This window comes from Sciurus vulgaris (genome assembly GCF_902686455.1).
Source record: "Sciurus vulgaris genome assembly, chromosome: 1".
NCBI lineage: Eukaryota > Metazoa > Chordata > Mammalia > Rodentia > Sciuridae > Sciurus > Sciurus vulgaris.
Window position 1 is genome coordinate 117652408 of NC_136461.1, and position 12777 is coordinate 117665184.

At 51.6% G+C, this 12777-nt stretch overlaps 1 protein-coding gene across 1 annotated transcript; it reads right to left on the bottom strand.

Moving 5' to 3' along the window:
* Window positions 1-4597: 4597 nt before the first annotated feature.
* On the bottom strand, window positions 4598-12217 carry SH2D2A (SH2 domain containing 2A). Its single transcript, XM_079110383.1, has 9 exons — window positions 11933-12217; window positions 11216-11376; window positions 10319-10503; window positions 9338-9427; window positions 8950-9118; window positions 7536-7688; window positions 7053-7340; window positions 5993-6163; window positions 4598-5907 (listed from the first exon to the last, which is right to left on the bottom strand). The coding sequence occupies exons 1-8, from the start codon at window positions 11964-11966 to the stop codon at window positions 5996-5998; spliced, it is 1248 nt and encodes a 415-aa protein (XP_078966509.1). The 5' UTR covers window positions 11967-12217; the 3' UTR covers window positions 4598-5907; window positions 5993-5995.
* Between the last annotated feature and the right edge of the window lie 560 nt (window positions 12218-12777).

A 12777-nucleotide genomic window follows, 5' to 3' on the forward strand; every position in this document is an offset into this window, starting at 1 on the left:
GATCTCAGGTGTCTCTGGTGATGGGGGACATCAGGAGTTTCCTTCTGTGGCATGAAGTGCTAATTGTTAGATATAAGATGATATCCGGTGAAATTCCTTTCCTAATGGAGAATCAAGTTTACCTGATGTCATTGACCTGAACTGGTTTAGAAACTTAGCATAGAGCATGAGGGCTAGACAGATCTCAGATTTCCAAATTCCCAGCCTTTGTTGGGGAAGGGAGGTGGCAGGGTTGTCAGGCTCTGTGATGCACAGAAGGGACAGGATAGATGACATGATTCCTTTATCTCAGAGCAAGGTCAAGTAGAAATGGTCAGAAAAAATGTGTGTAAATCATACGTGAACCACCATTGAAACACATTGTCAGGTGCCAGGACTCCAGGAGAATTTAGCTGCCATAGTTTCCTGCAGGAAAGGAGTCCTGAAGAAACTTGGATGCCAGGCAGAAGAAGAAGCCTCAGCCAGGCGTAAATGCTTGAGTCCTCTGTTTCAGGGCAACACGGGGAGAATTAGCATTCTACAGTCCTACAACAGGCAGGGCTAAGGCCAGGGGGCAGTTTGAAGAAGTGTGTGGTGGGTACTTGGGGATGGGAAGGAGGCAGAGTAGGCATCTCATTGTGCTTCTGGTTTGTGTGCTGGGGTAAGCTGAGGAGTCTGCTTCTCATTAAGCACATTGGAGGGTTTCATCACTTACAGGAAAACCACCCACTTATCTGAAATCTGACCTACTTCGGGTAGCAGCCAGACAGGGCTCCTGCATCCCACAGGGACACTCAGGCTGTACTTGTCCAAATCTTTGTATCCGGCCAGCCTTTAGCCAGGAGCATCAGCCCTTAACACATGCCCACTGTCCACTGAGGCATTATGGCCAGATCTGAGATCTGCCCCTGCCAGGTGTCAAAGGTGGGTCAGGTGGCTCAGCAGAGCACAAGAGTCTGAGGTCCTCTTGTGTCATGCTTGCCTTCCTGTGCCCAGCACACTGTAGATGTAGCCTTTCCTGTCTGAGCCGCCATGTTCCTGGGATTCAGAAGTTCAACTTCTCATTTTAGGAGATGCACCAAGATGTGGCAGAAAGTGTTCTTTGGGCTGGGCTGAAGAGAAAGTTCCAGTGTCTTGGGGATGGGCAGAATCAGACCAGATAACTTTAAGGGTCTCTTGCCTCCCACATCTGTTTTTTTTTGGTGTTTTTTGAAAATCATGGCCTCACATATGCTAAGCAAGCACCCTGCTGCTGAGCAACATACCTTATAACCTTCATCTTTTTTAAATATATTTTTTAGTTGTATATGGACATGGTACCTTTATTTTTATGTTGTGCTGAGGATCGAACTCAGTTCCTCACATGTGCTAGGCAAGTGCTCTACCACTGAGCTACAACTCCAGCCCAATTATACATACATACATATATATATATATATATATATATATATATATATATTTAAAGCCACTTCTTCATCTTACCAAAGTTGGCATTTTATTTGATGGTTGGAATTTCCTGGTCAAAGAGAAATGCTCACAGTATAGAAAATGACCAGACTTCATTGGCAGGCCTTCTGGAGGTAGTAACCTCAGTTGTGATAAGTAGAAAAGAAGATAGGGGTGAGAGAAATAAGCAGTAGGACTGATCCTTGGATAAAACTGTCTTGGCAACAACAGCCACAGGGCTGAAGGAGACAGGTCTGAAGGTGTTGGTTAGAAATGGATCCATACAGTCTGGAAGATGTTGGAAGAACTGAGCCCAAGCAAGGAATGTTGCATTGACCAGGAAGCAGAGCTGAGGAAGCTGAGGCCCACAAGGATCAGACTTGCAAGTGGTAGCGACAGCAAAGTTGTCCCATGGAGGGTGTTTCCATATCTCTGCAGTGTTGCTGGCTCCTGGGCAGGGACCCAGCCGGGTCTTCACCCCAGCTGGCGTGTTGAGCAGAATGTGATGTGCTGCGTAATGGGGACAGCTGAGTTTACATGCTCACGGTTTCTCAATTCCCCTGTCTGCCAGTGACCCCCAGAGTTACAGGTCACCTTACTGAAATATTCTGCATTAACTAAAGGAGAAGATGGAATGAAAAGGGCAGCCTGGGCGAGACAGGAGCAGGAAAAAGTACTGAGAGCTATCATGGTCAACCATGGTGCCGAAGGGGCCGGCTGAATCTGGAGGACAAAATGACTGGGCAGTGGGAACAATGAACTTGACTCACAGCAAGGCCTTCCACATGCTCTGGGGGTGAGAGGCCATCCCGCATATCTAAGAGTGGGCTGATCCACAGAGGACCTGTGAGGTAGGAGAGATATAATGGCTCTGGCAAGATTGAGTCAGCTGAGAAATGCCCTCCTCCTCCTAGCATTAGTGATGTCTGACAGGACGGGGAACTTGCTCAGCACAATCACCCTGGTTCCCTTTTCCTGTACAAGTTATTCAACTTCTTCATCCTGAGGTCTCACCACAACCCCAGGCCTCAGCTTGGGAGTAAAGTCAGTTGTGACAGGGAGGGTTGTTCACCATGGAGCCCTCTGTAGGACTGGGGCCTTATCCTTTTGCCTGCAAGGAACCTTATGTTATCAGAACACTGGTTTGTAATGATAATCTGGGCACTGGGCCTGAATGCCTCCAGCTCTCTGTCACCTCCCATCTCTAGAACTCAGTTTCTTCTTTAGTTGAACCCAAACTCCCATCATGAAGGCTCTCTGAAGTTCCTTCTATCCCCAGCAGGCCTCTTCTCAGAGAACCTTCACTTGCATGGTCCCATCTGTGCAACTGAGGAATGATCTCCATTTCACAAGGAGTGTGGTGACAGTGGCATAGAGAAAGGGCTCCCCTGCCAGGGTCTGCACAGCATCACAACAAGCTCTTGATGACTTTCCATCATTCGAATTCTCCCGCTATCCCTCACTGTGGAAGGGAAAGTGAGGAGGACATCCCAGGTCCCACCATGCCCATCTAGCAGAAACATCAAGAGGGCCACTAGGTGTCTCTGGCTCTTCCCTACACCTGCCCATTGTTATATCCTGAAGTCTGGGGAAGTCTTCTGTTTTCTGATCTGTCTTGCCTAATGTGTGAGAGGCCCTGGTTTCAATCCCCAGGACCACTGACCTCTTCCCTGAACCTCCTAACCCTCCAGCCCCAGGCATGTGGCACACACCTGTAATCCTAGAGGTTGAGGCAGGAGCATTCCAAGTTTGAGGTCAGCCTTAGTTTAGCAAGGCTCTGTCTTAAAATAAAAAGGGCTGGGTATGGTGGCACACGCTTGTAATCTCAGTGGCTCTGCAGGCTGAGGCAGGATGATTGCAAGTTCAAAGCCAGTCTCAGCAATTTAGTGAGATCCTGTTTCAAAATTTAAAGATATGAAAATATGTAAAAAGGGCTGGGGATGAAGCCCAGTGGTAAGGCTCCACTGAGTTCAATCCCCAGTACCAAAAAACAAAGGGCTGGAGATATAGTTCAGTTCATAGAGGGCTTGCCTGTCAAACACCGGGCCCTGGGTTCAATCCCAAGCACCGCAAAAAAGAAAAAAAAAATCAGCTACTCTTTTCTGCCCCTCCCCCTTTCACAAGGAATCAGCCAGGAGGCGACTCCCTAAATCTACACTGAGAGCTTTCTTGCACTTTCAGCCTCCTCGCCATCTCAGCAGAGCCACCTGCTCCCCACTCTCCTCCTCCTCTTGCTCAGGAGGGGTTCAGACCTACAGACAAAGGAAGTGGAACCCCAACTGTTGACTCAGCATTCCCATTTCTCCCTAAGCTGATTTGCACTGGAGTGGAAAGGAGGGAATTGGCTAGTCACTGGAGCTGGCGCCCTGGCCAGGCTGGGGGTGGTGTGGCAGCAGTGCCAAGGCCTAAGGAAGGTGACTGGAGAGAAGGGACTGCAGGGTTACTGTGCTTCAGGCAGGCGCAGAGTCCCCTGGCAGGAAGCAGGACTCTGATAGGCACTGACTGCAGAAAGAGGTGTGCAAAACGGGCTGCACAGGGGGAAGGACCACAGCAGAACCCAGGCCCCAGTGGGGGCAGTCTCTGCTCTGAGCCCCTGGGACCATCCTGAGCAAACAGCTCTGCCTCAGAAAGCCAAGACAAAACTAACGCCCAGGGCTGGGGTTGTGGCTTAGTGGCAGAGCACTGGCCTAGCATGTGTGAGGCACTGGGTTCGAATCTCAGCACTGCGTATAAATAAATAAAAATAAAGGTCCATCAACAACTAAAAAAAAGAAGTTAAAAAAAAAAAGAAGGTTTCAAGCCTTAAACAACAACAACAAAATCTGAAACCCAGGGCAGATGTTTCCAGGTGGTTGGAGCCGCAGAGTGGAGCTTTGCCCTGGAGCAGGAGGCTGGCCCTGAAGTAGGTCTGAGCAAAGAAATGGGAAAGCATCACAAAAGGAGCAGGGGAGCAGATGGGGTCCTAAGCCCAAGAGGCTCAGAAGACAAAAAAGCCCTGGAGCCATTTCAGGGGGTTGCCATCCTCTAAGGGACTCACACATATGCAGGGTAGAAGTCACCTTTCTCCCCAGTCCTGTGCTTTGCAGAGGGTCTGGGAAGGAGGTGAAGAGATTACCCCTCAAAGGCTCTCTCTGTGCGCCTTTTCTTTTTCTTTCTATTTGTGTGTGTGTGTGTGTGTGCTGGGGATTGAACTCAGGGCACTTTACCACTGAGTTACATCTCCAGCACTTTATTTTGAGGCAGGGTCTAAGTTGCTAAGGATTTCCCTAAATTGCTGAGACTGACCTTGAACTTGCAATCCTCCTGCCTCAAGCTTTCTGAATCACTGGGATTACAGGCATATGCCACTGCACCTGGCTTTGCACCTCTTTCCTTACTGGCACCCCCTCCCCCCACCCACCATCTTGGGCAGGGATACTTTGCAGAGAGAGGTCTGCAGCCTGTGCCCTGGGGTCTCCCACCTACAGTCAGCAGACCTCATACTCTTACCCAGGTGTCTTTCAACCCCCAGATCCCTGTGCCCCCATAGCAATGGCAGTTCAACCACAATAAGAGAATGAGAAGAGAGACAGCAGGAGCCTGGAGAACTTGGATCCCTGTTGGGGGAGGTTGTTGGCGATGATTTATTAGCCAGACAAGAATCAACAAACAAGTTCTAACATCTGTTCTCACCAAACCATTCCTCAGACAACAGCAGCATTGGACTGGGGCCCAGACTCAAAGGCTCAGAGGGCCAAGGAAATTAGACTCCAGGAGGAGAAACCAGGGCAGCAGGAGCCAGAGGGCTCTGGTAGCACACTTTGCTGTCTTAGAGGATCACCAAGCATCAAGCCATTGGATTTCTGGGGACTCTCAGGAAGCAGCCAGTGTGTGTGTCCCTAAGAGAAGGCAGATTCAACATTTTGCTCCTCTGACTTCCAGAGTTTTTTTGGTGTGTGTGTGTGTGTGTGTGTGTGCGCGCGCAGACCTGTTGGGGGATGGCTAAGCCAGGATCCAGAGGAGGGACCCAGCACTCAGACCCCCAGATGGTAGAAGTCTGGAAAAGCAGCCAGGTTTCCTAACTGAGGAAATCTCTGATGTTTCCTGTGGAGAAGAGTTAGAGGATATGGGGTAAGGAACAGAACCTGAACAGGGGAATCAGGAGGCCTGTGTTTTATCCTTGACCTTGGTGGAGTCACTATCCCTCTCTTTGTTTTCTTATCTGCACAGTGAGGGAGCTGGACTTGATCAGTAAGGGCAAATGAAAACACTGCTCCTCTTCCCTCCAGCATCAGTAGCAGACATCACTAATCAATCATGGTGCTCTTTTCTGCTGAGTTCAGGTATGACCTTAGCATCCTTTCCAATGCAGCAGCACTCTAGGCAGCCACGACCAATGGATTGGAGTTGGCATGCAAGATGACACCTCTTTGCCATTCTTGCAATAGATGAAGGCTGAGGTTCTTTCCAGTTTTGATCACCTTTATATACCATCCACATTTCCTGAGAAGGGCACCCAGCATGTGTGTGTGAAGGTCTCTGGACCTTCAAGTTATCCCCAAGTTGTCCCCCTCCAGCTCAGACTCACCACCTATTGAGGAGGCCCAAGGGGGAGCCACGCCTGTCCTCTGTCCTGAAGCACCTGTCTAGAGAGGTTGTGGGGAAGGGTATGCCTCCAGGGCAGTGCAGGCTGCTGAGGCAGGGGAGGGCCTTGTCCAGCCCCAGAGTTCTCAGAGAGTGGCTGTGGACCACCTGGATTCTGCAGAGAGAATAGTCCTAGGTCACAACCCTACCCTCTGCCTCTTATCTGTGCCTAACAGACTTTGGCTTCCAGAGAGAGGATCTAAAATCCCTCTCATTCATTTAGCAATGGGGATATGAAACACAGAAGGGAGCAGTTTGCAGCAGGGTTGGCAGTGTGGAGTTTGAGGGGCTGTGGGATACTGGAGAGTGGACCAGACCAGAGAGAAGTTTGGATGGTGACATGGACTGGTAATATCAGCTTCTGGACCACAGTAGTTGGGAGGGGTGTGGGTGGACATGGGCAGGCACAAGGGTTGAGCGGAAGTTTGTGGCTCCAGCAGGGAGGCATGGTGGGCAAGCAGCGGATGGAGACAGAGGGAGAGGGTGGTACTGGCCAGTGGGTCTAACACATTGCATGACAATACCATAACATAGACAGGGACTTCAATGGGAAGGCCCTTCAAGAGGCAGGAGTGCTTGTGCTCCTCCTCTGAGCTCATCTGAGATGACACACAAGACTCAGGTGCCCTTCTCTAGGATGGCAGAGTGTGTCGGCCAGCTCCAGCTGCATCTGAGTGGGGCGTGACAGACAACAGGGGCACAGACCAGCAGATCGGGGCTGGAAAAAGCTGAGGGAGACCCTAGCGTCCTCTACTTTCAAGTGAAGTAGGAGTGGGCGGGGCTTGGGAAAGGTGAAGCAAGCCAGTGACCCCAGGGAGAGGAGAGATGCAATTTTGGGCCTGGGAAAATGGTGTCAGGCAGCCTGGACTATTCCATCGCTCCCGTACTACCTCAGACCTCAACCTTTACTCTGACCCAGCATCCAGTCTGAACACCTTTTCTATCCTCCTCAAACTAGGTACGGAAAATCCTTGGACCTACTTTCTTCCTACACCCTCATTTACCTGGCCTCCTGGGACGGGTCTGGACTGGCACTTCCGGAGGAGGAGATGCCCAGTAGACGCCATAGCTGACAGCCCTTCCACCTCGGCATAGATGTTGCTGGAGGCTTCCCCAGGGCTGCCTCGGCCCATGGCATAGAAGGCTATGGGCTCATCCGGCTCTTGATAGATAGGGTGGGTGGGTTTTGGGGGTGGGACTGGGCGGTGTCGCGGAGTGGGGCTTGTGTAGACTTCCAGAGGAAGTTGAGGTTTGGCGGGGATGGGAGGCTTGGTCTTGGGTGGCTGAGAGGGTTAGGAGAGAAGGCGTGGTCAGTGAAGAGTCAGTGAAAGCAGCTGAGGTAGGGCCAGAACCCAAGCCTGACCCAGCCTGGTTCTCTTACCCGTTAAGCCCCTCCTCTTCCCCGTGGCTCCACCCCTCCCTTACTGGCTCCTCCCTCTCCGTCAAGCCTCCCTTCCTTCCACTGGCCCTCTAGTTCAAAACAGTACCTCTTTTGGCTCCCAAGTCCCCTCTTTGTGCTTTAGGGCCGGAGCCTGCCCCTGTTTCATGATTGGGCTGTGCTGAGGGCTTGGATTCTGGCTTCTGCTTCCAGAGTCTGACTCTTCAGTCCTTAGGGAGAGCCCTGTGGGCTCAGGAGTCTGCTGGGAAAGGAGGAGGACTGAGGGACTTGATGCAGGAGGGGACAGGTGCCAGTGGGCAGGTGATTCAAGACGACCAAGTAATCTGGTGCATTAGGAGGAGGGGGAAGGGGAAGGGAAAAGACAGAAATTTGGCCTGGGCTGGGTTCTCTGGGTGAGGAAGAGCAGATGGAGATGGCAGGGTGGCTAGGGGTCAGATGGAGGGGGATAAACTCTGGTCATTGGCTGTGTACAGCATCAGACTTAATTTCATCTGGAACATGGGACCAACCAATTTTCATTTGTGCTTGTAGTTCTAAAAATACAAGAATATGAAGACTTTGTTTATTTTGTGGTACTGGGGTTGGAACCTGGGGATACTCTACCAGTAAGCTACATTCCCAGTTTGCTTCATTCATTCATTCATTCATTCATTCATTCATTCATTCATTCATTAGTACTGGGGAATGAACCCAGGTGTTTAACCACTGAATCACATTCCCAGTCCTTTTTATTTTGAGACAGATTCTCCCTAGAGTACTTGGGGCCTCACTAAGTTGCTGAGGCTGGTCTTGAACTTTCAATCCTCTTTCCTCAGCTTCCTGAGTTGCTGGGATTACAGGCATGCACCACTATGCCTGGCCCCAGCTCTTTTTAGTTTTTATTTTGAAACAGGTTTTGCTTAGTTGCCCAGGTTCGTCATGAACTTGTGATCCTCCTGCCTCATCTCCCCAGTCGCTGGGATCACAGGCATGTACTACTGCACCTGGCATAACTTTAAAGTCTTTAACTTCAAAATTATCAGGATGGGATGGATCTCCATGACATCTGTGCTTGTGTTTACTCTCTGCATGTGCAAGAAGCTTAATTTATGGAGATATAAGCTAAAATTTTTAGGGGCAGAAACTGCCTGAAGAGAGATGAGCTTCACAAGTGGGAAGGTCATGTCCCACAGTGGGTGTGCTTTTAGCTCAGAATTAACCCTAGCTTCATGAATGTTCTCCATGTGCCCTCTGCCACAGGGACTTTCTTAAGCTCCTGCAATCCACTGCCATCTTCCTGGCCTCCCCCTGCCACTGCCGCCTGTGAGGCTGGTGTGGTCTCTCAAGGACTCCTTCCTCCCACAGCACTCATTTTTCTGGATGATGTGTGGGCGAGGGAGTCAAGATTGGGTCATTTGTCAGTAAGAGAAAGTGACTGGTGCTGGTGTTTGGGCCTGGACTCTGGGTGAGTAGGAGCGCTGGCCTGAGTTCCTGGAGTCCTGGGTCGGGGCTCTGGGGCGTACCTGGCGGGCGAGCGGTTGGGTTAGCGTCTCCCCATAGGGGCTGAGTGGGCACTCTGTGTAGTGCCGCAGCAGGTCCTGCAGCCGTGCGTGGGCGCTGTCCTCGCCCAGCACCACGTGGCGCCCGTCCCTGAGCTGGGCCAGCAGGAAGTGGCGGCAGCAAGTTCGGCTCCTGGAGGGCGCCAATCAGGATCAGATTCTCCATTCCCTTTCCCTGGTCAGGGCCACCAGCCGTGACCCCCTACCCTCCCAGCTCCAGGGGCTCTAACCTTCAGCAATCCGAGGGCAGAGCAAACAGCCCCTTTTGAGGAGGGGCTGTCAGCGCCGAGTCCCGCCCCGCGATTAGCCCGAAGCCCCGCCTCCACGTACCCGGGCGTGGCTCTACACTCACCTGTAAGTCAGCACGAAGGTCACGGCGCTCTCACTGAACCGCACCAAGTAGCACCCCTGAGGCTGGGGCCCCAACAACCTCTCGGCCTCCCTGAGGGTGATGCAGAGAAGTGGCGTGACCTTGCCCTGACTCTTCTAGCCTCTCCTCCTGCTTCTCCGGCTCTCGTGAGGGATGCCCACCCCCAAGCAAGGATACTGAAGGCTAGCAAAGCAGTAGAGGGGTGATGCAGAGAGATGATGGGTCGCTGCTCTTCCACTGAGGGAACTGGGTGTGGTCAGGGGCCAACAGTCCCACTCAGGACACCCCCAACGCTGCATCCTCCCAAGGCAGCCTGGAAGGGCTGCAGCTGCAGGAACAGGGATGGTAATTAGATTTCAAGAGTTCAGAAATCACAAACTGGACTGAAGAGACAAAAGAGGAGAAAAGTGGGCCTGAGAAATGGAGTTGGGGGATCTGCAAGGGTAGGAGTAAAGTGGACAGGAGAGAGTCAGATAAAAAGATGGAGGGAGGGAGAGAGGCAGAAAATACGAGGATTAGAGACCTCAGAGACAGGGGGATAAGGCAATCTAAGAGGAGAAACAGGCTCAGTGAGGGCTGGGCTTGAGCCTCTCAAGTGAACTCCCTCAGGAGTATGATTTCAGTAAAAGGCCAGGGAAACTCCAGGAGCTGGAGTCTGGAGTCACAGCTTCAAACAGCATTTTTTTTTTTTTTTTTTCTTTCCTTGCAGCATTGGGGATTGAACCTAAAAGTGCTCTACCGATGAGCTTCATCCCCAATCCTTTTTATTTTTTATTTTGAGACAGTATCTCACTAAGTGGCCCAACTGGCCTTGAGCTTGCAATCCTCCTGCCTCAGCCTCCTAAGTAGCTGGAATTATTGGCCTGTGCCCCGACACTGGGTCTCAATCAACTTCTGCCTGACTGCAGGACCTGGGACCTGCCACTGCTGCTCTCTGGGTCTGTTTCCTCCTCTGTGACTCACCTCCGGGTGATGAAGCCATGGAACCAGTCTGGTGCTGTTCCTTGCTGCAGGAGCCAGTGGGCCTGGGTCTTTTGGAACCAAGCAAGAATCTCTGCTTGCAGGGACAGGCCATCTTCCCCAGGCACCTCTTCAGCTTTCTCAGTATTCCCTGAGACAGAAGCAGTGTCTGGGGTCTGAAGAGATGCCTGGATAGGGGAAGAGTTCAAGGAGGTGAAAACCACCATGAGTAGTGGGCTCTCCCACCTGACTCCAGCCAGACGATACCTTGTTATCTTCACACCCAACTGCACCTATTTTAGGGTATAACTGCCCAAAAAGTCCTTCTCGAGGTTATAACTTAAATTGCTTCTTCAGCTCCAGCTGTTTGGTTTCCGGAGACCCTCCTCTTACTTCCCCTGGGTCCTGCCTTTAATCCAGCAGTGGTGAGCTATTAAATAGTGGTGCGAGAGCAGCCAGGTCTTCCATATGGGCAGAAAGGAGATGATGCAGGAAGCCACCCCAGAGGACACAGTAGGAAGGGCTGAGCTGGCTCCCGGGCAAACTTCATGTCTGGGTGGGTTGAGAAGGGCTGAGAGGGGGTGGGAATGTCCTGAGCAGAGGAAGGCACAGAGATGAGATATCTGCTTCTGGGACTTGGTGCACTGTAACCTGGTCGCCTATGAACTCAGTCTGAGTGGCCCAGAGGCAGAGGAGCATCAAGGGGGCAAGTGCGCAACTCAGCATGGGAAGGAGGTACTGCCCATCTCTTTCCCCTGGGGTGCCTCCAGCCCTGTTGACAGCCCCAGATCATTCATTCCCACTTTCTCTCTTGGCATCTTTTGCCATGTGTGCATCCTCACCCTTGGGAGGGTGGAAGCAGATGAGGGGGTTCACTCCATCCCCCACATTCCCACTCACTGCTGCGTGGACAGCCAGAGTCCTGGAACTGGGCTGGGCCTCCTCAACCTTCAGGGGCTGCAGTCTGGGCTCCTGGAGAAAGGCCAGGCTCTGGCAGCTCCTGCGTGTAAAATCCATGGTCTGGAAAGTGCTGAAGGTTGGAGCAGGGGCTTCGTGATCCCCTGTTGGCACAAAGAGGGCTGCTGGGGTTTCTCAGAAACCCCACACACCAGCCTCTCTCCCTCACACCAGGCCTCTGACTGGGATCTGTCTGACAGCACAGTCATGACAAGAGAAAGGCAGGGGGGACAGGAGCAGGGATTCCTCAGAGGTTAGGAATAAGTAATAAGTAACCAAGGTGTCGCAGAGGGGCTGATGCTGCCAGAGGGGATAATGGGGTGTCAGGGAGGAGGGGCTGGGAATTAGGCCTGCAAGTCCCACAGTAAGGCAGTTTTCCAGGCCAGGCCTCTCTCTGGACCAGGATCATCTGCTAGCCACCCCCATCCTCCTAGTCTCTCCTTTCTCCTAAGCATACTGTGACACCTTTGTCCTCTGGGATTGAGTGGACAGGAACCCTAGAGAGGAAGCAGGAGTTGTGGGTCCTTGGCCAATTGGCTCTGCCAGTTCTGGCTTGTATGGGCCCCTCACCCCAGAGGTGGGAGCTCAGGCCCAAGAGAGCAGGAGTGGTGGGGGGTCTTGGTGTCCCCTCCCACCCACATTCTTAAACTTCACACTTACCTGGGGGGCATATCTGGGCCAGGGGGATCTCCATTGAAGAGCCTGAGAAGGGCCCCAGAGCACGGCGTGTGTATGTGTTCTCAAAAGGTATGCACACTCAGCAACTCATCTCTCCGCTTACCCTGGCCCCCAGGGACAGGAAATGTCGCTTCACCCACAGCCTTAGCCCCAGCAGAATACCCACGTCATGGAAAGCCGTAAGATAATTGTCCCACCCCGGAAGCCAGGCAGTTGAAGGTGGTGTGGTATGGTGGTGGTGAGTATTTGTGTCATTCTGTGTTTAGGTGTTGGGAAATCCTTCCTGCTATTTTACCTTTATCCATTTTGATTCTTTCTCTGCTCCTTTACCCCCAAATAAGATCTAAGGCACCCAGAGCTTCTTAGAGATTCATACTCAAGATTATGCTTTGAGGAGAAATGAGGAGGGAGGTGATGGATGGCAACAGGAAGGATGTTGGTCAGACTTCTGGAAGAACTTTTTGAGATCACATGAAATATATGAGGCAAGGAGTTAGGGAGGAGGGGGTCTGACTTCCATCCTTGAGCAGGCAATGCAGCTGGATTAGAGCAAAACCAGCCATCTTGGAGGAAGGAAGGAGAATTTCTCCAACAAGTAGGTCACTATTAGTATCAACAATATTGCAGTTATTGTTAATGATATGAGTGCTGAAATTCCTGGGCTCAAGTCTTGGTTCCAGTGATTCTCTTCCTTTGGCCTCCAGAGTAGCTGGAACTCAAGCATGTGCCACCGTGCCCACCAACTTTATCATTTCCATTGCTAAGGGCTGAAAGTGTAGCTTGGTGGCAGAACACTTACCAAGCATGCATTAGATCCTGGGTTAAAT